Source organism: Sinocyclocheilus rhinocerous, unplaced genomic scaffold (genome assembly GCF_001515625.1).
Source record: "Sinocyclocheilus rhinocerous isolate Xijiao unplaced genomic scaffold, SAMN03320098_v1.1 scaffold1390, whole genome shotgun sequence".
NCBI lineage: Eukaryota > Metazoa > Chordata > Actinopteri > Cypriniformes > Cyprinidae > Sinocyclocheilus > Sinocyclocheilus rhinocerous.
Window position 1 is genome coordinate 386077 of NW_015665627.1, and position 27941 is coordinate 414017.

At 36.3% G+C, this 27941-nt stretch overlaps 1 protein-coding gene across 1 annotated transcript; it reads right to left on the bottom strand.

Annotated features, from left to right (window-relative positions):
- Positions 1-531: 531 nt before the first annotated feature.
- LOC107731434 (protein shisa-9A-like) lies at positions 532-27941 on the bottom strand. The gene is made up of 4 exons (XM_016542513.1): positions 27141-27941; positions 25783-25889; positions 6348-6473; positions 532-1808 (listed from the first exon to the last, which is right to left on the bottom strand). Exons 1-4 carry the CDS (start codon positions 27656-27658, stop codon positions 1405-1407), a joined length of 1155 nt encoding a protein of 384 aa, XP_016397999.1. The 5' UTR covers positions 27659-27941; the 3' UTR covers positions 532-1404.

The following is a 27941-nucleotide window of genomic DNA, read 5'->3' on the forward strand; positions in this document are numbered from 1 at the left end:
TTTTATCAGGCAGTGAGGCTGACAGGATCCGTCCTAGACTAGAGTTATTCCACATTATCTGGTTCCCCTGCAATCAGACAGAAGTGCAGGAGCGGGTCAAGTTCTTTGGGTTGATATTTCCAGGTTTACGCATTGCTGAATTAACTCAATTGGATACAACAAAGTTCATCGACCTGTTTACGAAAACCTCACAATGCAACATCCTGTTAGCATCAAAGACAGCAATGGAAGGGGAAAAATAAAGATGAAGAGAATGAGGAAAGAAAAAGCTTATTTTATTCCAGTTTAAAGTACATCTTCATCTCCAGAACTACCACTCCATAAGATAATGATGTAGCAACAGAAACATTTTCTCTCAAACACACTATTGAATAAAACAGAAAATAAATAAATATATTTTAAATAAATAATGCTGAACACAACAACTTCAACCAGCTACTTCTTGGCACAATGTACTGTATAATTTGCATACATATACTGGCAATGGTATAAATATACTTTTATGTTCTTTTTCATCATAAGTCGCATCTGTTTGGGGGAAAAAAATAAGTAAATAAATAAAATGTTCCTTCTGCACAACACATTTGTAAAAGTGCAAAAAACCTTACGGTACATGTGGCAGCAGATATACCTACTGATGACATTTTGACAAATATTTCAACATGCTTGTATGCGTTTGAAAGTACACGTAAAATAAAAAGTAAAAAAAAAAAAAGACCAAATACGTATTTCCAAAAACACAAGTTGTGCCCAAGCTTCTATGTTCTTTAACAGTGCTGCTCATGGAATGGCAATGCTACCTTCGCATGAAATATTCAGTACATGTGACCACCGCTAATAATACTCTTCGGACTCCATATTTCAAGCATCAGTTGTTCAGTTGCTTGACCGGGGTGCTTTAATGACAAAACAAAAGGCACAGCCTTAAACCCAGTGTCTTTTACACTGTCTTCAACAAATCAATATCACATCCGACAAATTTTCTGTATATTATTTCAGATAAGAGCATCGCCCTATGTTTCATACTCCATGCCAGCCCTTTAATATCTGGGATCAATAATGCAGTATGTTTCATTTCTGTAATGTCTCATCTCTCCATAGCCATTCTCTTTCATATACGTTTATTACATCTTATTGCTATTGATCTGAAACTTTTCGTGTGCCAATTCTTTACATCTGTTTCCTTTTACCTTTTCATTGACGGAACACAAACACATCATTGTTACAGTGGATATAAATAGTGGTGAAGTAACCCTGGCCTCACTGTCAGCTGATGTTGTCGTGAGGACATGACATGCTCACCCATGTTGTGCCTCCAGTCCACTAGGGGCAGTGTGGAGAGTCCTTTCATGACGATAATCACTTTTGGCTCTCTGCTGCTTGCTATGAAATGTATTCAGCCTCTTACACAGTCACCTCTGTCTTACTGTTGGTTACAAAGTAGGGTTGCGTGGGTAGGTAATGATGACTGCGGGCAGTGTGTAGCTGATTAACCTGCTCCACCGTGCACATCTTCCTTGGGCCATAGGTTTTGCGTCGCCCCGCAGTCTCTGCAGCCTCCCAGCTTCTCAGCATGCCAGGGTTTGCGATGGTATTGGAGCTGTAGGCCATTGCGGGATGGGGCACATTGGGTTTAATGCTCCTGGGCTTCTGTCCATTTTGCTTGAGGCACGGGACCTCTGTGACGTAGGAAGCTGTGGGTTCCATGTGCTCAATTCTGACTGGATGAAGTGGCAGGCTTCCCTTAGCCGCCAACTCGACCAAGTGGCGGTGTTGCTTGTTGAGGAAATCACCGTTGGCTTTGGCCGCTGAGGGAAAGATAGAGAGGAAGAATGGGGGTAGTTGAGATATCATGAAAAATCACATTTTTCTTCAGATAAAAGAGGTTGATAAACTGTACACAGTCCAAAAATGCACTCATTGGAATTATGTTGCAAAAATGACCATTCACTGGGAGGTATTGGAAGAAGTTATACAGTTGTGGTTAAAATTTTACATACACTTTGTGTATGTATCTGCAAAATGTTGATTATTTTACCAAAATCATACAAAATGCATGTTATTTTTTATTTATACTGACCTGAATAAGATATTTCACATAAAATATGTTTATATATAGTTCACAAGATAAAATAATAGTTGAATTTATAAAAATGACCCGTTCAAAAGTTTACATACGCTTGATTTTAATACTGTGTTGTTATCTGGATGATTCACAGCGGTTTTTGTTTGTTCATGAGTCCCTTGCTTGTTCTGAACAGTAAAACTGCTCTGCTGTTCTTCAGAAAAATCCTTCAGGTTCCACAAATTCTTTGGTTTTCCAGCATCTTTTACATATTTGATCCCTTTCCAACAATGTCTGTATGATTTTGAGATCCATCTTTTCACACTGAAGACAACGGAGGGACTTACATGCAACTATTACAAAAGGTTCAAACGGTCATTGATGCTCCAGAAGGAAAAAATGATGCATTAAGAGCCAGGGGTGTAAACTTTTGAACAGAATGAAGATGTGTACATTTTTATTATTTTACCTAAATATTATATTGTTTCATTTAGTACTGCCCTTTAGAAGCTACAGAAGATACTTGCATGTTTCCCAGAAGACAAAACAATTTCAATTTACCCTGATCTTCAAATTCAAAAGGTTTCACCTCCAGGCTCTTAATGCATCGTGTTTCCTTCTGGAGCATCAGTGAGCACTTGAACTTTTTGTCCTCAGTTGTCCTCAGTGTGAAAAGATGGATCTCAAAATCATACAGTCATTGTTGGAAAGGGCTCAAATACGCAAAAGAAAAAACAATTTTTCTGAAGAACAGCAGGCAGTGTAAATGTTCAGGACAAACAAGGCACTCATGAACAACTATCACAAAACAAAAAAAACAGCTGTGGATCATCCAGGTAACAACATAGTATTAAGAATCAAATGTATGTAAACTTTTGAATGGGGTCATTTTTATAAATTCAACTATTATTTTTGCATGTTTCCCAGAAGACAAAACAATTTCAATTTACCCTGATCTTCAAATTCAAAAGGTTTCACCTCCAGGCTCTTAATGCATCGTGTTTCCTTCTGGAGCATCAGTGAGCACTTGAACTTTTTGTCCTCAGTTGTCCTCAGTGTGAAAAGATGGATCTCAAAATCATACAGTCATTGTTGGAAAGGGCTCAAATACGCAAAAGAAAAAACAATTTTTCTGAAGAACAGCAGGCAGTGTAAATGTTCAGGACAAACAAGGCACTCATGAACAACTATCACAAAACAAAAACAGCTGTGGATCATCCAGGTAACAACACAGTATTAAAAATCAAGCGTATGCAAACTTTTGAACGGGGTCATTTTTATAAATTCAGCTATTATTTTTTCTTGTGGACTATATGTAAACGTCTTTTATGTGAGATATCTTATTCAGGTCAGTACTAAATAAAAAATAACATGCATTTTATATGATCCCTCTTATTTTATCTTATTTTTCAGATACTGCAAAGTGTATGTAAAATTTTTACCACAACGGTATATGCTAATATTCCTAAATGAAAAAATTAAACAGGACTGTTTTGGCGCAACAAAACTAACATTATGTTCAGTTACTATTGTTTCTATAGTAAAGGTGGACACTTTGTGCTGTGTGCTGTAACTGTAATGGCTATTTTTGGCTGAAAGGTTATGCCAAAAATGTTTTAATATGGCGTTGCTAAAAAGAACATTATTTGGTGTAATGCAATGTGTTTACGCAGTTTAAGGTTAAAAAAACACATTATTTTCCACATACTGTACATTATTGTTGCATCAAAGTTATGCCTTCTTTCTTTGCGTATACATTTGGGCGGTGTTATGCAAATCTTCCCCCACAGTGACGTAGACATGTGGGGTCATGTTTAAATGAGGCGTTTTAGGAAGGCGTGGATGAGCGTTCACTTTTATAAAGAACATCTCTTTGGGTTTGAGACTTTAATCTTTGCGACTTTACAGATCTTCTGTATGCACAAACAGCTTTTAACACTCCAAAGACAAAGGAAAACATGAAATCGGATCGTAAGATTCCTTTAACTATTGTATGTTAAAGAGGTCATGTCCAATAATATATCATAAAGGTAATATTGTAATTTTTAAAATAATTTATTATTAACAAATATTGCTCTTTTTTATTTTGCTTTTTTCACATAACAAACTTATAATAAAATAAATATATGTAATATTTAAAAAAAATACTAAATATAATAAAAATACGATATGACCCCTTTAAATCTTGAATTTATTAGATCTCGAAAAATTTAAATGATATTATTTATGACATGACATTGAAGTTGCAATGTAACGGAAGTAGTGACAAATCTTTTCTTCCGTACTGTGACCAAAGATGATCTAATTATCCATCTGTTGTTGATTGGATGAAGACAGATCTGAATGTGAGTTTGAGGTTGAATTTAAGAAAACGTTGGGGTTAAATGATTGGAGAAGCCTGGCATACGGTATATGTCTCATGTTTCAATGGAAGGTCAAATTATGATCATTTAATGGCAAATTATGAGCTATAAATCATTCACAATAAGATCAATAAGATCACACAAGGAGTTAAGGTTTTCAATCTGTGGCCAGTTTAAGTACGGCATGTCACGTTCCTTTGGGAGATGTATCCTTTTACCAGGTGATTCATGTTTAAAAGGGAATCATTACTCTTAGAGTACCAGGCATCCTAGTGTGACTTCCTTTGTCTGCTTTTGACGGTCAGCTGCTTTGACGACCTTGAAGATAAACTTTTCATGCTTAAAATAAGTTTGGTCTGCAGTGTGATAATAAATCTTATTTATTACTCGTCTGCCCCTGTGGGAGAAGACGAAGACGTCATGCACAGTGGACATTTTTCCACCATTGCGCCACTCCTTATATCAGATACACGGATCATCACAACAGACGGGTGAATCAATTACAGTGCTCAACAGTGCACATCCTCAAGAGCCATAATCAAGATGAATCGTGGTTTTGTAACTAATGCCTCCAGACAGAGTTCAAATATCTATCGGCTCACAACTCCGTGACTCCATGCATGGAGTTAGTGTCATCAGGATCTCAAAGGGTTTTGGTGGGAGGATATTCTACAGGCCTTTATTAGAAGCTCCATTTCTCTACGTCGGGTGGAAGTCCAATTTTGTGACCTTAGAGATGTATTTGGGGACTGAGAGAGAAGTATTGATTTGCAGAATTGGGACTTATCAGCTCTAACAATTCTGTACCTTTGGGAATTTTCATGGAGGAGGCAATTAAATAAGAAAAAATAACTATGACTCCAGAGGGCCAGTTTTTCTCTGTTTGATGATCTCATATAGTTTATGTCATCCATGATGAGGTGAAATTAGAACATTTGGTAGGGGCAGGAAGAAAGCCTGAAGTTAATTCACAGTGTAAATAACATGCATTAGAGAGACGCTCTTGCAGGCGTCTTGTCACTTAGAAATCCTTGAATAAGCAGTTGAAGAAACAATAGTAGTAACATACCATGGTTAAACCATGGCATTATATTTATGCATTTTTTATGAATTTAGTTTGCAATTATGCAAGCACTTTAATCAATAGCAACTTTAACACAGGGTTATAATAGTTAATTAAATAGTTTATTTGTCTTCAATTAAGTTTTTATTATCATTGTTGGTTTTAGTTTAGTTTTATTATTATAATTTTTTTAGAGTTTTCTATTTTATTTCATTTTTATACATTTTTTTTTAGATGTTAAATCATTTTAAAAATGCAAATTCAAATGTTTTGTAGTTTAGTTTCCATTTTAACAGTTATGTTTTTTTTTTCATTTCAGTAGCCTATATACTGTATACACTACCGTTCAAAAGTTTGGCGTCAGTAAGTTTTTTTTTTTTTTAAAGTAAATTGTAATGTGGTGTTTTGGGTTGTGTTTCTTGTTCATGTTTTCATGTCTTTCATTTTGTAGTTTGGTCCCTGTTTGTGTCATGCTTCCCTTGCCCTCTTGTATTCTTGCCATTGGTTCTCTTGATCATTGTGTCATGTTCTGATTGGTTGTCTTAGTCATGTGTCTTGTTTCCCATTTATATATACAGGTATATATATATATAGTTTTGCTATGATATATTTTTAAAAATCCCAAGTGAATGTAAGTCAACTGCAATGAAGTACAGTGACTCTCTTTCAAAACAGACCCAATGATAAAACAGCTCACAAAGTCTTATTCTGGGATTCATTAATCATTTGTAAAATATTCTGTGGTAAATGCTATGTTCAATAAGAGGAATAATTTATGAGTTTTGCACAGGAAAGATCCACATGAGAGTATAACACTGACATGCTAAAAATGATCCTTTTGAGTGTACGTCCTTACCAACAGCCTTCAGTGAGGCATATCTGTTGAGCTCTTTTGCCGATTGCTGTTGCTCATAGACATGGGACAGCTGGCTGAGGGTTGGATACGGGTGCATTTGCATCATGTTGTTTATCTGGCCGCCTTCTGCAAACAAAATAAAATATTGTTAAAGGGTTGTATCATTATTTTGTCTTAATTTACAACATTTTCTAAGTCATCCCTAATAATATGTCTTGCTTACTGCTGACTAATGTCACTTGAGATTCAGTTGCCACTAATAACAAAAGAGAAACAGACACCTAAAAGCTCTAAAACTGGCTCTACATTCAGTAAGTCGCAGGCAGACAAAAAAGAATCGGTCTGAATGGATCTGATAATGAGCTGTTTGATGTGTGTATGCGGCTAGTGTCATAACCCAGTCCAATCTGCCTCCTGTGATGTGACAGTCAAAGAATAAGCGATGGTATGTATATACAACCAGTCCCATTGATTTCCTCCCTTGACTTCCTCTGGTTCATAGAGATGAATTGTCAGCGGTGAATGACGATCAAAGAGGTGTAACCTGCGTGGCGGAGCTGTCAGCGCAGAGCTCCTGTTGTGACTAATTAATCACTTAGCCCTGCAGCAGGGTTGCTGACACACGTCTGTACTGAGCGCCGTGCAGTGAGTCACACCAGACATGGCACAGATTACTGCTCAACAGAGCTTCAGAAAAACACTATAGACTACTGTACACGCATTAGCACTTAGTGTGCTTGTTTTTTCTAATGTTTTTGTCAAATAACAACAGATTATCATTCTTTGTTTTCCCAAAGCGTGTGGAAAATATTGTTTATTTGCTAATAGTACATTGTTATTTTCAGTTATGTAATGTTAAAAATTGGATGACTCGGGGAAACAGATACTGAACGCTTTGAGTGCGCAGACTCGTACTGTGCAAACTTCACATGAAAGTCTGGACTTATGTGCGCTATTATTCAAATGTTTGAGCTCAGCACATTTTTTGTTTTTAATAAAATGAATATTTTTATTCAGAAGATGTGAATTTATTTGCTCAAAAACTGACAAAGATTTCAAAATGTTACAGATAAATGTTCTTTTGAACTTTCTATTCATTGAAGAATCCTGAAAAAAGATTATCAAGGTTTCCACAAAAATATTAAGCAGAACATATTGGAATGATTTCTGAAGGATCATGTGACACTGAAGACTGGAGCAATAGCTGCTAAATATTCAGGTTTGCTATCACAGGAATAAATTACATTTTAAAATATATTACAAAAGAAAACAGTTATTTTAAACTGTAATAATATTTCACAGTATCACTGTATTTACTGTATTAAAGAAATTTAGCCTTGGTGAGCATAAGAGACTTCTTTCAAAAGCATGAAAACAATTACAGAGCCTATACCTTGAATGGTTGTGTCCACGGGTGATTCTTCAATTAGGGGAACTTTTTGTGCCCTTAAAATTATTTACAATTTTATTTTAATCGCATTTTAAAAGTCAGATAACTTTGAACTTTTTTAGTCTGACTCTTTAATTACATTTTCTGAATTTTTGTTAGTGTTACATTTGCCAGAATTTAATAGTATTATTAAAAACAGTCATATTTTCAATTAATTTATGTGTAACATATATATATTATTATTATTATGTGTGTGTGTGTGTGTGTGTGTGTGTGTTTTTTGCCCAAGTCTTAATGGAACACTGCTACTATTAATATCTGATTAATTTTTAATCTCTAACAGGCAAAAGGTCAATAGGACATTATTAAGTGGGCTGAGTGTCTTCCTCCCTGTCCTCAGACCTGTGATCTCTTCTGTGACCTCAGGCAAACTGTAAGTGGCGAGACGAGCACATAATAACGTGAGTGGTGAGACATAGCACACCAAGTATGTATTTCAAGTTTGCCAAGGTCAAAAAATGAAATAAACTCCACGAAGCCAGTAGAAGCTCGTATACAATAATAAAGAAGACATAAACACCTCTTTTTTGAAGAAAATTTTTTTGGGCCAAAACGTTCCTGTTAAACATACATGCTGTTCATTTTGTACACCACAGATTTTGCGGCCTACTCTTTTGAAAATTTGACAGAAGTAGCAGATAAGTGGGAGTGATCCCATGCTTGGTTCTATTCAATTTCCTGGGTATCTTAGTGTTTGTTTTGTTTTGTGTAAGAAGCTGACTCATCTCCACTGGGAGAACTTCCTCCCAAGTGTTTGGTTGCAAACTGCCTTTACACCATCTTCTCCTTGTGCTATCGCTCTCGTCATGGCAACACAAGCATTCGTGCACTGTTTGCGGTGCATGCAGTCAGCCTCTTGTATGGTTTCCACCACCCACGTGCTAAGCAAGCTCAGTGTTCACAATTGATGGACCTTCAGTGTTTGCTTTCGTGTTGTTAAATCTCCACTAGCCCGCTGAACAAGGAAACATTAACACGCATTAATTAGCAATTGTTATCTGCCACTGAGGAGAAAGATGGTTTTGCTGGGATCACATCCAACTTTGCAATTAATGGACTGCAGTGTGATCTGCTGTGATGGACCGGGTTTAAATACAGGCATGTAAACGGCCCATCACAGCCCACAGTGGATGATCCCTGTCACGTGAATATAATACAGACCTACAGGGGCGATTGTAGGATTTTAGCTTAAGTGGGCTCAGCCTCCATGAGCATGAGCAAGAGTTCACGTAGCTCAGAGGAACTTTTATTTCTTGAAGTCTGAGAGGTTGCGAGTATGAATCTTGCTCAACAATATGTCAGTCAATGTTTATGGGAGTATTTGTTTGTATTTTATTTTATTTTCTGTGACACATCACTAACAGCTGTGTGTGAGGAGCTGTGTGATGCCACTTATATATCCAGGTCTGCTTTGATGGAAGCGGATGCTAGTGTAAAGTTTCATCTTAAGGAAAAGATTGAGTGAAATGACAGCTTACAGCAGTTGCTGTTTTCAGCAAATGTGAAGAGAGATCACAGAATTTAAGGGTGGTGACAGCTGAGTTTGTCACAGTTTTTGAGGGAGGTAATGAGTTAAAAGAATAAAAATAGTCTATGCAAACTTGCCTGCTATATTTATCTAGTGGAAATGTATATAAATAATGTGTGTGTGTCAGGACCCAACAATAAGAATAGTGCGCTGGCCCTGGAGAGTATTTATGAATTTATAATTACATTTTGTCTTTTTTATGAATTTATTTTTTTTACAACCTTTTAATTTTTAAAGAAAACATAATGTTAACATACATGTTGTAGAATCTGCAAAATGTTAAAAATTTTACCAAAGTAACAGATGTTTACATAAGCTCAGAAACGCAAAATAATATAGCTGAATTTACACAAATGACCCCATTCAAAGACTACCCATCTGTTACCTAGATGTACTTTGGCTGTTTTGGCAGTTAAACTACCGACCAATGTTCCCTCAAATTTTTTTTCTTGCTGAGCAAAACTTTTCTCTATTGGGCGGACATTTCGGCCACCTGAGCAAAAACATTCTTTATACCAGATCTGTACAGCGCGCACACAAAAAAAGTGTGCAACTTCTAACTTTAATGTGCAATTTATATTTGATTTGACCCTTGATGTAACTAAATGATGTACATTTTAGGTTACCTGAGAAAATATTTTTACAGTATAATAAATACACTGCCGTTCAAAAGTTTGGGATCAGTACATTTTTAAAAGAAGTTTCTTAGGCTCATCAAGGCTGTATCTATTTGATATAAAATACTGAATATTATTTCACAAAATAATATTGGGAAATATTATTGCAATTTAAAATAAAAGTTTACTATTTTAATATACTTTCAAATTTTATTTATTCATAAGAAAAGCTGAATTTTCAGTGTCACATGATCCTTCAGAAATCATTCTAATATACTAATTTATAATCAATGTTGGAAACAGTTGTGCTGCTTAATATTTTTTGAGACCTGTGATATTTTTAGGATTCTTTGATAAATAACAAGTTACAAAGAACAGTGTTTATTCAAAATAGAAAGTTTGTGTTACAATATACACTATACTACTATTCAAAAGTTTGGGGTCAGTAAATTTTTTCTTTCTTGTTTTTTTTTTATTAATACTTTTATTCAGCAAGGATGTGTTAAATGGATTAAAAAGTGATAGTAAAGACTTATATTACTAGAAAAGATTTCTATTTTTAATAAATGCTGTTCTTTTTAACTTTTTATTAGCCTAATCAAAGAATCAAAACAGCACAATAAAAAAATATATTAAGCAGCACAACAGCTTCAACACTGATAATAAATCAGAATATTAGAATGATTTCTGAAGGATCATGTGACACTGAAGTCAGGAGTAATGATGCTGAAAATTCTGCTTTGCTTCACCGGGAATACATTATATTTTAAAGTATATTAAAATAGGAAACCAATATTAGAAATTGCAATAGCCTAATAGTTCACAATATTACTGTTTTTTTTCTGTATTTTTGATCAAATAAATACAGCCTTGATGAGCATAAGTGACTCCATTAAAAAACAAGGTCAATTATTTATTAGGTTTATAATATAGGCCTAACATAATATAATATAATATCAAAACAATCTGAAGCATTTAAACTGATAGAAGAGAAGAGAAAACAAAATGAAGCATTTAAACTGAGATCTGCAAATTAAATATTTTCAAAGAACAAAAAAGACGTGAACGTGAATTCTTCTATAGCGATCTAAACATCCCTATGAAGTACAGTTTGCACAATACACCTGTGCGTGACTGTAAATGTCTCTGAGTTTTGTTACCGTTCTGTGCCCATCATCCGCTATTTCCAGCACTTACTCAAGCCACTCTTCGCGCGCGCAGCTTAGAGGGAACATTGCTACCAACTGTTCTTCAGAAAATCTTCCAGATCCTGTACAGTGTTTGGTTGTCCAGCATCTTCTGCATATTTGAACCCTTTCCAGCAGAGACTGCATGATTTTAAAAATCTTTTCACACAATTGAGGGACACATATTACAAAAATATGCAAACATTTACTGATGCTCAAAAAGGCAACACAGTGCATTATGAGCTGGGGGTGAAAAAAACTATTGAACAGGATGGATGTGTGCAATTTCATTATGACTGCATTTCAGAAGCGACATACGATAGACACATGTTTCCCAAAAGACAAATTAAGTACAATTTGCCCTGATCATGTATTCAAACAGGTTTTAGTCCCTGGCTCTTAATGCATCATGTTGCTTGCTTGAGCATCAGTGAACGTTTGCACCTTTTGCTAACAATAGATGTGTATGAATCAAACGTTTTTGAACTTTTGAATTGGTTCATTTGTATAAATTCAGTTGTTATTTTTTTGTCTTGTGGACTATATGTAAACATCTGTTGCGTGAAATAACTTATACAGCGCAGTGCTAAATAAAAAATAAGATGCACATTTTTCGATCCCTCTTATTTTCTTAAAATTATAAAAATTTTGCAGATTCTGCAAGGTGTATGTAAACTTATGACCACAACTATACTCTGTTTAAGTGGCAGTGGCACATTTTATTACATTTATTTTGTGATTTTACTGACTTGATTAACTTGACCAGTACTATTTGGCACTATTAATAACACCCATCCAAACAGACAGATAGCAGCAGAGGTCGAATAGAAGTATAAGCTGCTCAGAAAAAGTTAGGTCACAATTCATTTTAAATGTAAGAAGAGGGCACAAGCCCGTGAAACTGCTGCGGATGAGCGATAGAGAAGTGTGTGTGAAAGCTGTTTGCCTCTATCAGGATCCGCTATTGTGCTCTAAATGGACTGGCCTGAGGAAGGCAGAACGTTTTCTTTTTTGAAAAATGAGGTCAAAGTGCACTTGATCATAAAGGTTTGCTTTTAGTGTTCGACCTCTTGCCTTCTGTGTACAGCTACTTCACACTGCATGATACATGACAAGAGGAGAATGATAATGTTTGGAATAATTGAGATTTTTAAAAAAAATGTTTATTCAGTGAAGTGTCTATACTTACCAAGGCTGCATTTGATGAAAAAATAAATAAAAACAGCATTACTGTGAAATATTATTACAATTTAAATGAACCGTTTTAAAAAATATATATTTTATTTATTGATTTTTTTTAACATGATGGCAAAGCTGAAATTTCATCAGCCATTTCTCCAGTCTTCAGTATCACATTAATACTAACAAAGTATCACAGTTTTCCAAAAATATTTGGCAGCAAAAACTCTTTAACAACAACATTAATAAGAACTATTATTAATAATTGAGCACCAATAATAATTAATAATAACTGAGCATCAAATCAGCATATTAGAATGATTTCTGAAGGATCATGTGACATTGAAGACTGGCGTAATGGCTGCTGACAATTCAGCTTAGCCATCACAGGGATACATGACATTTTAAATTATGTTAAAATAGAAAACAGTTCTTTTCAATTGTAATAATATTTTACAATATTGCTGTTTTTACATTTTGATCAAAGAAATGCAGCCTTGGTGAGCATAAGAGACTTCTTTCAAAAACATTAAAAATCTTAATTATTCCAAACCGCAGTGTATACACTGGGTAATGGGTAAACGTTGATAAAAAGAGATCAGTTTTTACACAAAGGGTAAGACGACAATACAGTATAGAGTATAAACCATGTTAAATATCCATAAATATGCCAACACTTTTAGAGCGTGTGAGATTGGACTGCTTGGTGTTATAAACACTGATGTCCTCATTATGCACTCCATATGTTTATTTGTTCACTAGTGCTCATTAGACATGCAGGATGCTGCCTCTCATGAGAGAGCGCCACAGAAATCCACATAGAGTCATTACCAGCAACCTACAAATGTCACTGTATTGTTGCATTTCAAACTGCCTTAGTCAGAGAAAAGATGAAGCACGATATATTCCAGATCCATGGAGCTGATATGAGAAAGAGTGTGAATTAAAAATAAGAAACAGGCAGCCACTCAAAATGAGAAAAGCATGTGAAAATCTGATTGTGAAAATAACTTATGGGGTTCAACGATAAGGATTTTTTAGTTCAGATTTTTACCTGCAAACCTACCACAAAAAAATGAAAGATGTATAGAAAATATATAAGTAAATGAGTTTTAAAATGAAAAAAATATGTATTGTTCAGCCTTGACATTCATACTGATGTAATGGATTAAATTAAAAAGTACAACTTGACATTAGTGGAAACATTAGAAAGTGGGAATTACAAGTCCATTCTTATTCTGTGAAAATAATTCAGAGCCATTGAAATTAAAACAAAAGTATAAAACAACTCATTTTGCAACTTACTTGCAACTAAAAAAAAGTGATCCAATATGTTTCAGGGCGTCTAACCCATGAAAAGATCATCTCTAAAGAAGATAAATGAATATATGCCTCCATAATCATCTGTCTAGACTAAAAGAAGTCAGTTGATCATTCTGATGGATGCTATGAGTGAAACAGCATTGAATTTTGTCTTTACATATGTTCAAGGCCATGTAATGGACATAGGTTCTGAAGGTAATCTATTACAGGTTCGAAATACGACTCCTCGTATTATGTAAGGTAAGATCCAGGCACCGCCTGAACACCGCTGATAGTCTAAATGCTCCACTGAGTCAGATAAAGAACCACCCAATATCATTCAGCTAACTAAATCCCCTTGAAAAGCACCTGTCTTTTTCGTAAGAATGCAAAGGTTTGCAGAACATCGCTCGCCTCTGTCATGTCACCCTGTCTCGTTCCAGCACCCTAGTTAATACTTTATTAGCCTGAAAAAGAGGCTTTTATTAGATGTAGCACCTTAAGTTATGCATGGGTGTTTTCCTTCACATATCTGGGTCAGCAGCCTCTTGTGTGTCTAAAACAGCAGAGAAACACTGCCAGACTTTACACATAATAGGCCTGTGGATATTAAAGAAAATTATTACGCCTTCGTTTGACAGCTTCTACTACGCAATTTCTGATGAGAAAAGTCAAAATTGCTCTGCTCTCCAGGAAACACTTGAATCAAGAGGATAGCCATCAACTGAATAGGACAGCAGACGCGTTGTATACGTGCCCTATGTTCACTGCAGCTGCTGATTCGTAAAATGTCACCAGTTTGATTGGAGAGATCCATCAGTCCTTGTTAGACGCATGATGGATGGACTTGATCGCCCTTCCACCTTCGATTTGGGGTTTTGTAAAGTCTATGAGACACACAGTGGTAATGGGGGATTTCTATCTATCTATCTATCTATCTATCATCTGTCTATCTGTCTGTCTGTTTGTCTGGGGTGCAGGCCCACCCCATTTTGTCCATTTTAATACTGTTTTGGATAAAAATCATCTTTACCTCCAGCACAGAGTCGTTCACAAGCTGCAAATGCAATACATTTTATAAACCTATATCTGGAAGCTTTTTAAATGTTTTAAAAGACTTTCAAACAAGCTTTTGTCAAGTCATACTTTTGCTTTTGTCAAGCATTTAAAGCTCTCATTGAATTATTTATTTGAATTTATTTGAATTTTAGTTCATTTTAATTGCTTTTCCTTACATTCAAATTTGAATGGCAATTCTGCATCTTGTTCAGTTCAGGAAATCGGAATTTAAAAGGCATTCTCAATTAATGCACAGAAATATCTCTTTTAAATGAAACTTACTCTGCCATCTGTGGGCAGTAATAGCTTACATTAATAGCATCAGGCAAATAGTGCAGAATTTTGTGAATAAGATGCAATCTTAATTTACATAGAAAGCGGGTGTTTTTTTCTGCTGAATAGAATGACAGTTTTTCAATTTAAATACTCACACCGCAGCACTATTTAATGGTGCAGAGTATTTAATGGTTGGTTAAAGTCTGTTGCACTGAAATACCGTAAGTGATGCAAAAGTGACGCAACAGTGACTTCGCCCCAGGATCTTGTCGACATCGCTAGACCCGAGTGAAAATCACAAAAAATAGAACATTTTGAGATTTTTGCAGGTGGCGAAAAACATGTTTGCATCTGCTTTGCCATCTGTCTGTCAATCAAACCTATGCCATCTGTTTAATACCCCCATTTATTACTATTAATACATTTACTATGATTTATCTTTGTTTCATCCACTTCTAACCATCCGCTGCGTCTGCATCTGTCTGAAAATCCCCAGACTCCTCAGAGTGTTTTGAGGTTAAATATGTCAAGGTTATCACAAAGCACATAGACTGAGAACAAGTCAACAATGTGACTATAAGATACCTTTCCAGTTTCTCATTAAAGATGCAGGAGGGTATTTTCGGGAGCTGCACATCCCCCTGGAATGGAAGCGGCAGAAGGGCATCTGAGTTTGCAAGTGATATCTTCTGCAAATCAGAGAGGACTATTCTCTGCGTGTCTCCCTCTTGCTCTTGACATTAGCAAAATGCAGCCATGGCAGAAAGAGGGAAGCACAGTGATTGCCAGATGTCAAGTATCATCGCCCGTGAGGCACTCATTGCCCTCTCTGTGACACCATTGTTTTGAGGCTTTTGTTGTAAGCTTTGGGTACGACTGAGGATGTGGACTGTGAGGTCATATAAGGCTATTGTTAATTAAGTCACACTTTGCTTTTGTCACACTTTTGCATGACAAATTGAATGTGATGGAAAAAGCATGAATCTAGCAGAAAATATTCTGAAATCTAAAACAAAGTGAGCGTGAAATAAATAACTGTATGTCAAATACTTCAAAAGTTCTGTGAACTATTTGCAGTATGTTTTTTTGCAATGGCCTGGGGTAAAATCTGCACTAAGAGTAAATATAGGCAATTGTTACTGTAAGGAAATATTTTTTACTGATCTTACTCTTAAAAACTTATGTTAAATCCTGCAGTCATTAAACCTTTTCCATTAAAACTCATTTTTGATAATCAAAATGATATATTTAAACATATTTCCCATGAAAATAATTTCTTCATGCCTTAACACTTTACACACTTGCTGCATTTAGTATACAGACACGGAACCATAAATATGCAGATTAGTCTCCGCCTCCTGCTCCACTTTCACACAGTTAATTGAAGTAGTAAACGCTATAATAGAAAGTCACAATATTGGATTAATTCAGCCAAATATGTTTAAACCAAAAAATGTTTCCGCAGAAGAGGAAGAGCGAATTATACAGGGTCGTCTACAAGTTGATGTATCAGAATGTTAAGGCATTTTATGTATCGCTCTCTACAACGCTGCACACATAACTGTAATTAATATCATTAGTTTTTGGCTTGATTACATTATCAGACAGCTAATAATGTGTTGCTAATGTTACACAAACTATGTCCCGTTTGCAGACACAGACAGCTACCTTTTAAAAATCAATATCCTTGGGTAGAAATGCTTTGCTAATGATATGAATATAAAAATCTATAGGGGATCATCATATGTCGGGTCTGTTGCATCATAAAGTTTGAAAACCTAGAGAGTATTTACACCTTGCATTTTTACTCATTGGATAGCAGGTATAAATGCCCTGAAAGATACATTTGAGATAAATAATAAACCGATCACTCAATCTACCTCAGGAGGTTGTTCAATCTGCCTAGATAAATGTTAACTCCTTCCAAGTGGAAGTGTGTCAGCATTTGGAAGTTTGGGAGCTGTGCAGTCCACACATGAATGGAGCATTTTATTTATGTCAAATATATTGTCGAGATCACATATTCACAAAGTCCAAGTGCTTCCAGACCTCCTCTCTTGTTCTCTCTTTATTTGGCATTATTTTCCAATAGAAGGATCATTCCAGGATATGAGAAGGGGTGACAGCAGCAGAATTGGAGAAACGGTGCAGCAAGGCAATGGATCTCGTGCCGTTAAATGAAAAGCAAAACTGATGCCAAGGCACGCTGTTCTTCCAAGGGTGAAAAATCCTTGTAAGAGTTAATCTCATATGGAACCTCAATAAGCCTTTGAGCAAAGTCTGAAGCTCTCTTGCCAATGGAGAGCATGAGAACATGAGAGTTCAAGAGATGATAAGCGGATGAATATTATATATCACAGCAGGATTACAGTGAAATACTTGTGCTGTCAGAAACAGCTTTACAAAATCATCTGTTAATTGTTTATATCGAAGAAAATGATATGTGAATATGCCATGGTGTCCTTGTGTTGGGAACAACATGTAGCTTTACTAACTTTATTTGCTGATATAAGTTATACCAGTGGTTCTTAACTGGTGAGTCTCAGCCCAAAAACTGGACACAGCATGTTATGTTCTTATGCTCTCGTTCATTTTCTTTTGATATTCTTTATTCCCTTTTGGCATTTAAAAAAAGAAGTAGGACAGGAAACAAGCACAACAACTTAAGGGATATCCTAACCAATAGTGGAGAGAGACTAGACCCTGATCACAGGTCTGTTCTAAAAGCAACGCTAAATTCAACTACATAGGTAGGACAGCATAATAAATAGGTTTTTATGAAGGAAAGCAAAATGCTTCACATATCTGTTGTTGTTAATGTCAAAAGCTGTGCATCTAGTCAAACTCGGCACAGTATTTTGGCCCAAACTAATTTGTCACCTGGCAAAAGCAGCCAAATGAGACGGATGCCAACAGATTGCCTAACATGAAAAAACAAGATCAAAACCCATGGGTTCACAGATAAATCACTGCTGTTTTTGCATAATTGTTAGTTTTCATAGTTTACACTACTGTTCAAAAGTTTGGGATCGGTAAGATATTTTAAAAATGTTTTTGCAAGCTCTTATGCTCACCAAAGTGCATTTATTTGATAAAAAAAAATACAGTAAAAACAGTAATATTGTGAAATATTATTACAATTCAAAATAACTGATTTCTATTTGAATATATTTTAAAATGTAATTTATTCCTGTGAAGCTAAATTTTCAGCAGCCATTACTCCAGTCTTCAGTCTTACGTGATCCTTCAGAAATCATTCTAATGTGCTGATTTCCTGCTCAAGAAATATTTCTATTATTGAAAACTCGTGCTGCTTAAATTTTGTTTAGAAACAGTGATATGTTTTTTCAGCATTCTTTGATGAATAAAAAGTTCAAAAGAACAACATGATAATAGAAATCTTTTGTTACATGATGCAACGTGATTTACTGTCACTTTTGATCAATTTCATCCGTCCTTACAATAAAACTAATAATTTCTATTTAAAAAAAAAAAAAAAACTTGGTGACCCAAAACATTTGAACAGTGGTGTATATTTGATTTTAAGGAAACTTTTTTATTTACTTGTTTTGTACAATTTGAATACTTTCAGTGCCCAATTTAAAATCTGGGTCCTGAAGCTAAACTGGTTGAGAGCCACTGAGTTATACTGATTGAATGCATAATGATGCGGCTATAATGAACTTTGTTTAACTTATTATGCTCCTGAGACAGCTGTGGGCCTCCTATATCTCTCTCACACACACACACACACACATATACCCACAGGAACTTATTAACAGCACTGTTTCAAACTGACAATCATCAGATCCATTCACCTTAACACCTGTTTTACAATTAATGCCAGTCATTGCCTTCGGGGGAAATTTGCCATCACTATAAAATCGGAATAACATTGCAAGCATGTCTCGGTTGCTCATTATAAATTCCAACCTGGGTCCTGCCCCTGCTGTCTGGAATTACATTTAATGAGGGAGAATTCAATCATAAACACATACTCATTTTCGCTGTGGCGTTTGATGGAGTGGCATTCATCCATGTTTACTGCATTAAACAAGCACATTCAATTTATCCTAACTTAATATTGCCTGTGAAAACTGCATTTGGATCTCCTTTTGCCCTCTTGGGGAGCTGATTATTCGTTAAGGTCTCTACCGTGATAATGAAAGCTGGCTGTCCACTTAATGCTGAAGTTGAACAGACAGAGGATAGTAATGATTCCCGTTTCTGTCATGTCAAATGATAAACAGTCTGGAGTTGCTAAGTGTTCTGCAGCAAATACATTAATCTGTCATTTCCCCATGCTGCTGTGCGCTACATGAAATGAATTATGCATCGTTTTTGGGCAGTGGTGTGTTGATCTAAGGATTGGGGGCTGTGTGTTTTTGTGCTAGCATGAGCGTGTCCACCATGACAGCAGATCCAATCCGTCATGTAGGCAAAGGAGAGCCACAAGGAATGATTCAAACCAATGCATACATGAATGACATACTGTAAATAGGTAACAAAGGCAGTGTGGGATTGATGTGACTCAGTAGGTGCTAACAAGGGAAATCCCCTTCCAATGGTGCTCATTCTGCTGGCAACCATGTGGGTTTTTGATTAAAAATGTAACAGTGGAATTCAATTCTCTTTGGTGTCATTTCAGCATCTTCCATGTGTGCGTTATCTGTCTTGGACAGTGGCAGCTATCAGTTTGAAACAGGAGTGATTTTTTTTTTCTAGGCAGATGTACATCTCTGCAATGGCTATGGTGCAGTAAAGTGAAAAACCAAAAGTGTTTTCTCCAGCTTCCCTGCTTTGCTTGATCAGCGAGTAGATCAATAGGATTCAGACAGCTTTCCTTCCTATCCATCCGTCTTCGCTTCTTTAAATCTGCCCTGCACAAAAGCCTTCAGGACCAGCAAATCAAATTCTTGAGGAGTTCATAAGCCCCTAAGTAACTGATAAGTAACTGTTAATATCTTGGTGTGATACACAATACATGTTTATTGTATTTTTAAATACTAAAGTGTTAGTGTATTGCGATAACGAAATGGTACATTTGCCTTTAGGTCAATGACGAATAAGAATATCCACAACAGGATTAAAAATAATTAAAAAAAATTGTTTACAGATGTGTCAAGTAGAAATGTGCTGCTTGTGTGGAAGTTGATTTTATATGGTTTTGAAAAACTTTTATACCATTTTGAAAAAACAAATGTAAGGTCATATTTTTTGTGCCTCCTAGCAATAAGGCGCATGTTTCTTCGAAAGTGTGTTACGTTCAGAACGACTTGAAAGTGTGGTAGTGTGTAATCCTCAGTCATTTAGATATCCAGGTTTTCTCTGTAACTATTTACAAAGCCGACAAGTGTATGATGCCTATGGTGTTTTAAAATCTGTTGAGATTTTGCACCACATGACATTTTGTGTTTCTGCGTGTTGGTAGCGCCACAACTTTTGCAGTTAGAAGTTTCAAATATAGTAGTGATGAGCAATAAGCAGATAAGGAATAAGCATTGAACCAGTTTTGTTATTTTTTTCGATTTAAGATTTAAGATTATGTCGATTTACCTCCCTCCCTCCCCCCTCCACTCCACCACCAAAATCAAAATAAATTTCAATACAGATATTTAAAATATGCTGGTCATAGAAGATGATCATTCCTAAATGTAGTATTGTGAGCAATACTTTCCATTTAGATCACCTCATGCCGCCCACACATTACACGATTTTAGCTCTGATTTTCCACTCGACAACAGTTGATGGAGATCATTGAAAAAGTACAAAATCTGAGGCAAAACAGTGCTTATTCACACGAGTGATGATGTTTGAATTACCAAAGACACAATCTGAGAGAAGCGCTGATTTTTAGCTGGCAAAATCCAGTCATTTCAATAGAAATCCATGCTATCAGGAATTTTACATGAGGGCAAAAGATTTCAAGTTGGTCAGTTGGTTCCAGTCACGCATACGTTGCATTGTCCAACAGAACCAACTGACTTCTGTGTGAGCTGTGCTATATACATCACTGTTGACAATAGACGATGGACCCTTTTTTGCCCATGAAATCTGGCTTATGTGACCACACCTTATTCTAGAGTGGTGAGCCAGTCAAAGATGCAATTAACTTCTTTTATTTCAATAATAAAAACCATTTAAGAGAGTCACTTTTTCTGTAGAATGAATTTTCCTTTTCTATTTTCTCTCGCAAAACAAAAGAAAAAATCTATTTTTATCATGCAAGAATTAAATCTCACATTTATTCTTCTTTGATTTTTTTTTATTATTAGGATTGGAGCATTAAAGGTGATATTTCCTTGTTACAATGGGCACCATGGTTCTGCATGTGAAGTAAAATGATCACTGGCATCAAGTAGCAGACCTGAACGAGCCTCGTTTCAGTGACGCACATCAGATGGCCACATGTCCCTCTTCCCCCAATGTGCTGGAAGAAATAGGCTGCCAGCCTGTCCTCTGGGTGTGAAATCAGAGCCAGTTCTCCTTGGTGGAGTTCTCAGAGCATGGGGAGACCATGCTGACCTGAATGCAATCCCGGTGGGGGGTTTCTGCCATTGTAGCATGGCAGCAATGGTGGCTACGGTCGCTGAGCCAACATAAATATGCTGCTTGCCTCAAGGAGCATGAACCGTGGCCGTGGGATGGGATGGTGCCTCAGATTGGGGGGGGGCACCATCCCATCCCATCCCACGTAACATATTGACATATGTGTCAATATGTTGCACATGCTCTGTTCTTACACATAGTCGCTTGCATCTGTCCAGAGAAAGGAAGAAAAAGATTGCAAAGATGGGGGGAAATGGCTTACAATGTAATTGTAAGTTAAATTGTTAATTATATTATCAATTCATTTATTGTATTGCCATTAGAAACACTGCAAAATAAGACAAATTACTGAAAAAACACTTTACATGAACACACTCATGCACAGCAATTTATCATCATCAAATCATTTCAATTGCATTCACAAACAATTAAACATGACAAACACGTGACAAATCTTTCTTTCAAATTGTTAATTAAAAAATATCTTTGCTTTTATACAACGGATCAATAAAAAGGAAATGGGTAACTTACATTTTAGGCACAATATATCGCTGGTTGTCTGTTATTGCTTCGCCAACTCAAATATTAAAAACTTAAACTATCAAAACATTTTTGTTGATTGAAATAAAGCTGAAATAAATTAAAATTTTAGCTTTGTTAAGACTAGGGGCTGATTGCATAAAAGGTTTAGACTAGTCTTACAATTTAGTCATCCAATTTTTTTCTTTAAGACCGACCAAAAAATTTTTTTATTCAGTTACATTAAATCATAGATTAGGCTAAGTTGAATCCAAAAATAAGACTGATTACCCCTTTGCTAACTGCTAGTTGGCCAAACTTGTACTTAAGACACAGTCTTAACATAGAGGCTAAGTTTATGCAACTACCCTAGGATATGTGTGGCAGCGTTTTTAAAGAGCATTAGTTACATTCTCACACAACAATATTTAATAATAGCATTTCAAAGAGTGCACATACTATTTCATGATGAATCACCCTGTCATATAAAAAAGATTTCAGTATCATTTTAGATATAAGTCTTTGGCTTTTATTAAAATAAAGCGAGAGTGAAGTTAAAAGTTTGAGATCTATTTGATGGCTTAAAAGTTAGCATGCCTCTAGACATCAAATCATCAGATTTTTTTTGCAATGAGAGAATCCTAGTACAAAGACATGCTTAAACTAGCTATGAACTAGGACAATTTGCTGCAAATGGACTTATTGCTAGTAGTGCCAACGGCAAGAATAATCACATGGATGAAGAATGCAATAGGTGAGCAGAAATCCATTCTGTTCTCTCCACTTTTTATTTTTTGTATTAAGTTACATTGAGTTTGTTAAAGCAGCACTATGTAACTTTTTCTGTGTTCAAAATTTGCTAAATGTATATAATGAGCGAGTGGGCTACATCGTGAATTCATCTTCCAAACCGCGTTTTTGTCTTATTCCGAATCACTACGGTACACTTATAATAAGTACTTATATTTGGACTATTGTAGCCTGGTCGGGTCGTCACCGCTGCGGAGTAACATACCTGCGTGAATCGCCATAGACATAAACTTAGAAAAGTAGCTCCGGTTGGAATGTTCTTCCGCGGGATGTGTGCAGTTCTGTTTATTAACCGCTAGAGAGCCAAAAGTTACATAGTGCTGCTTTAAGGACAACAGACAGGTTTTACTCTCGCTGATCTTTTAAGTCCATACAGAACATGCAGATGTGTTTTCTGCACCTGCATATTTGTAAACAGATCTTGTTTCAGGTGTTTGTGTTGGCACAAGGCTTAAAATAAATACAGCATAATAGATTTCTGCTGTTTCTTTTGGGAAACCCCATTAAGGTAATTAGTTTTGGCTGTGGCATTGGAAAAAGCTGCACTTCATCTGCAAGGTTCAGTTGCTCAGTGCACTGTGGGAGGAAATGCTTTTGTTCTTTAATTCAGGTCACTGACGTGCAGAATTTAACATCCTGTACTGTACAATGATTGAAATCACACTGGGTTTAAGTCTTGATTATGTCATGCCATGACCAAGAAATTTACCATTCTCTATTCGATACTTCTTCTTTTTTTCTATTTCTTCTTAAAGCCACCGGTACTCTTGTAATGCCAAGCTGTGATGGTAATGGAGCACAGTCCTGGTTGTTCCAGAATCTTGGATCATTGTGGGGGAAAAAAATGTCTAGTAATTTTGTACTTTCAGTGAGGTAACTAGACCTCTTTGAGGGGATCATTCAGCACACGGTGGGTGAGCATCTGGATTGTCAGATTCTTAGAGGAGGAATATGAAGAGATGAGAATGCCAGAACACAGTTATGGCTTGATTGGTTTATGTGAAAAAATAATTTCCCAGAAAGTCCATATGAGCATGAGCAAATCTGAATGTGACAAGAATATAAAACAAGGAATGTATAACATATTTTCATCTTGTATGCCCTTAAATCTTTAAAGCATTCTCAGTAACATGTAAGAGTGATTAGGGGGGAATCCAGTCGTGTAATCTAACTAGATTTACATATTGAAATAATAACAGCAGTTAACTTACAGCACACGCAGAGTCTTTCTGTCATCTCATGTTGAAAGAAATAATCTCACATCTGGCATTTAAGAGTGTATGAACTTCTATTGTGACACATAAAGCAGATTTGATCATCTTCTGTTAACGGGTCTGTTGGCGTTCAAAAGACAGGAACTCTTATCAATAGTATTAGGCTTTATTCTTAACTACACTTATTCAGAAAACTACACCTCTAAAGTATCTTTATGCTTTATAACATATCTTTATGTTTTAAATGCAAGATCTTATGATCTGCCACTCAGGGTTCAACCTGAGAATTCAGAAAACTCTCATATTAAGGTCCTCTACATAATCGCTAGAAATTTTGCTCTTAGGGCCTGTGTCTGTTCTCTTGATTTTGGTTCAAATCATTATCTCATACGGAGTAATTCGGAGGACTGTATATTAAATCGTTGGGTTTAAAGGTTAAAAGCAGTCCACATAATTACACTCTGTTTATGGATTAAAAGCCAGTACTGCAAGAATAATGATCATGATCTGTGAATAAAAGGTGAGCCGAAATGATTCATTGAATGTCTTTTTGTGTAATAGAGGACAGAACTGATATTATACTGATTTCATAGCTACATTTCTAAATCAAGCTTGTTAATGGTGTGACGTTCCATATGTAATGGTTGTCTGCATGTGAAATAAAACTTTAGAAATATCATCCACATACTGCTAAAAATACTTCTTATTGTTTTATTTCATTTTCTCTTTTTGAATGCATCTTTTCTTATTTAAAACCATTTAAGAGGCTACAGTGCAGGTGTAGAGCAGGTGGATAAATAAAAAATAAAGCAAACCCCCTCCAGACTCATATGAAAAGGCTCTTTCACAGCACCATTGAGGTTCTGTATATCACTTCCAAGGCATGATTCTTTGTGCAACTATAAAAAAGAGCACCAAAAAGGGCTGTACTACTTTTAAAGACAAAAAAAACCTCACAAATCTAGCACACTTAGAACCATTTTCCTGAGATATGTCTACATATTATTGCTCATAATTTTTATTCATGGTAAAGAAATGTAGCATAAAAGTCATCTGAGTTTTCAAAAACTTCTGATGGAGATATCTACAATATGCATGGCAGTGAAGAAAGAGTGACATTATCTATGCAAATAGATGAAAGGGAAATTTCTCCAGCTACATCCTCAGTGTCAACCAAAATGGATCCCTCTGAGGGGGGCTTTCATATTCTCACTGTATTTTGTGTTTTTTCAACTCAGATATATTTAGAGAGTTGATAACCATGGAGAGGGTGATGTAATCAGAATTGCAACAAATGAGAGTTTGAACATTTGTGATAGAGCCATTCATTACGAGCGGTTTTAAACAATACCATACTCCCAACTGCAGCAGCAGACCACGGCAGTCACCATAAATAGGCTTTTTTCACAACAGCATTGTGCTCTCAGCATCTCCTTTCTCTTACACATATCTGTATATGCTAAGCATAGAATACGAAAATCAAAAAGTGGTGCAGAACCAACAAAGTTTTGCACCACAAGGAAAAATTTGAATACTTAATGTTATATGTATCATTTATAACTACATGTGTAATTCAGTACACAAGTGCATTGTATTGTGTAGAGGGTTTGGTATATTAAGCACTCGAGCCAGAAGAAACCATGCTTTTAGACGGTTCCAGGGTATTTTCATAAGAGCATAAATGTAGTGAATAGTTTATGCTGAGTTCGTGGGAAAAGAAAGGAAGTAGGCTACAATCAACTTACGCATGTTGTTTGCTCTCGCCTGCACAGTGTCATAATGCTGTGTGTGCATTCCGATGGCTTCCTCGTGCTGACCCTGATGGGCGCCTTGCATGACGCTTGCAACAGCTCTGTTGAATAACAAGCATTCATTAGATTAGTATTCCATTTAATTGCCTTGCATTGTGTAATCGGTCTGTATTTAGATGTCAAAGCACAGCTGAACGGCATACAGTGATTGATATAATGTCAGTAGACTGACATCTATTCATTCAGCGTTAGAGCTGCCGCTGTCCAGAGTGCTGATTCAAAGAGAACAGGTTTTTCTGTGAGCCGCACTTTCAGCAACCTGCACACTGTGGGCTGTGCAGCTCTCATCAGAGGTTTTGACCCACAGAATCAGTAGGAACAAGAGATTTCCACCTCCACAATTCAAGCTGAGTAACTAAAGGGTAAAAAACTGACAACCGGAAGTTATGCAATATAATGTAATATCTAAAATGGTTAGTACAGTTCTTGTGGTTTACATGTGCAAGTTAACCGTGTTTTCATGTGGATCTCTTGAGATCTGTGATTCAAGAAAGCCTTTTAAAAGAGAGCTTGCATAACACAAATTCATGAATCTAGAAAGCTTAATGAAGATGCAAGGGATTGTTTTTGCTCTAATTAAGCACGAATATGCATGGGCAGGATAAGCACAACAGTAAATGCAGAGCTTTAACAACCAACACTTTTAGCTCAAAAGCCACAGAAGATTGGGTTAGTCAGAAAATTCTTTGCCTGGGATTTTTTTTTTTTTTACCCATTCTTGGATGGTGTAAACATTTTTTCAGCCTAAGATGCCATTCAGACAGGGTGCTGTTTTTAAACTGATTTTAATTACTGGACTATGTACCCACATATGTAAGCATATCTTTCACTGTTGTGCTGTTTTTTCAGTGTCTTGCCCATGAGCGCTTTCCCTCTTTCTCTCCTTTGGTTTTCAGTATCGAAATTAAGTTCAAAAATAAAATATTTAAAACAAAACGCATTTCTAAACACCTGATATTTGTTCCATTCAGTTATGTCTAGCTTTTTTGTTTTGAACGTACCATGAGTGAAAGACGCAAGCGGTCACACGCACTTCAAAAACAAAGAGATGCACAATGGAATGGCATCTTCAGATGCGTTTTAAAAAGTTGAACTTCTTTTAACTTGACAGAGATTAATAAAATAGCAGAGCTCATGGCACAAGATGGAACATAAAAGACATCCACATAGCAAGCACATTTACAAAAAACGAAGAAAAAAAATCAATGGCAAAGCACACTGTTCTTACCATAAGCATTTTGCCAAAATTCAAAAAGAAAATGAGGACTTCTCAAGCCAACATAGCTACTTACCGAGACATGCTCTCTCTGTGAGGTCTGTGAGCCTTTTCTAGTCCAAGTTTGGTAAATATCCCGACCAGTGCCATGATTGCCACTACTCCACATATTACATATACAATCACGTTTGTTTTATCCTTGGTTGGATCGTGTCTAGGGTCAAGGGTTTTCTTATACGGAGTCTGTCCTGTTAACCACACTGGTGTATCGTAATTTGTGCAGGTGTTTTGATCCAAACGAGAGTTTTTATAAGCGCAGCAAAATCTGAAGCCACAAGTGCCGCAACAATATAAATAATTGCCAGTTTGGCAAACGAACGGCGGGTCCCACTGTCCCATGACATCATAGTAACCCCGACATTTGTCCTCAGTATGTGGAGGTTCAGAAACGCTCTCCCCATCCCGGGACCCATTGGATCCTGAGAGCATTATAAAGCCCTCGAGCTGCTGCTGCTGCGTTTCCCCGACCGCGCTGCACAACAGCACCAGAACTTTGACCAAGAAGTATTCTAACAGCAAGACTGTCCATTTCATCCTGTAGTCTCCTGGAGGCTTCTTTTGGAGGACAAACTGAGACAGAGAAACGACTTGGTACTACCAGTGACAGCAGGGCATAAATCCACACGAGTGAACAAAGCCATTCGTGGAGGTTTGCATTTTAAAAGAGGTCAATTAAGACCGCAGATGTTTGTAAAGTCCACTCTGACAGATGTCGATCTCTAACCCAATTGTTCTGTTGATTCTCAAATACTTTTTAGCGCTCTGAAACCACTGCGCCAACTACCCTGAAGGCTGTCTTCGTTTGTGATGATGACAG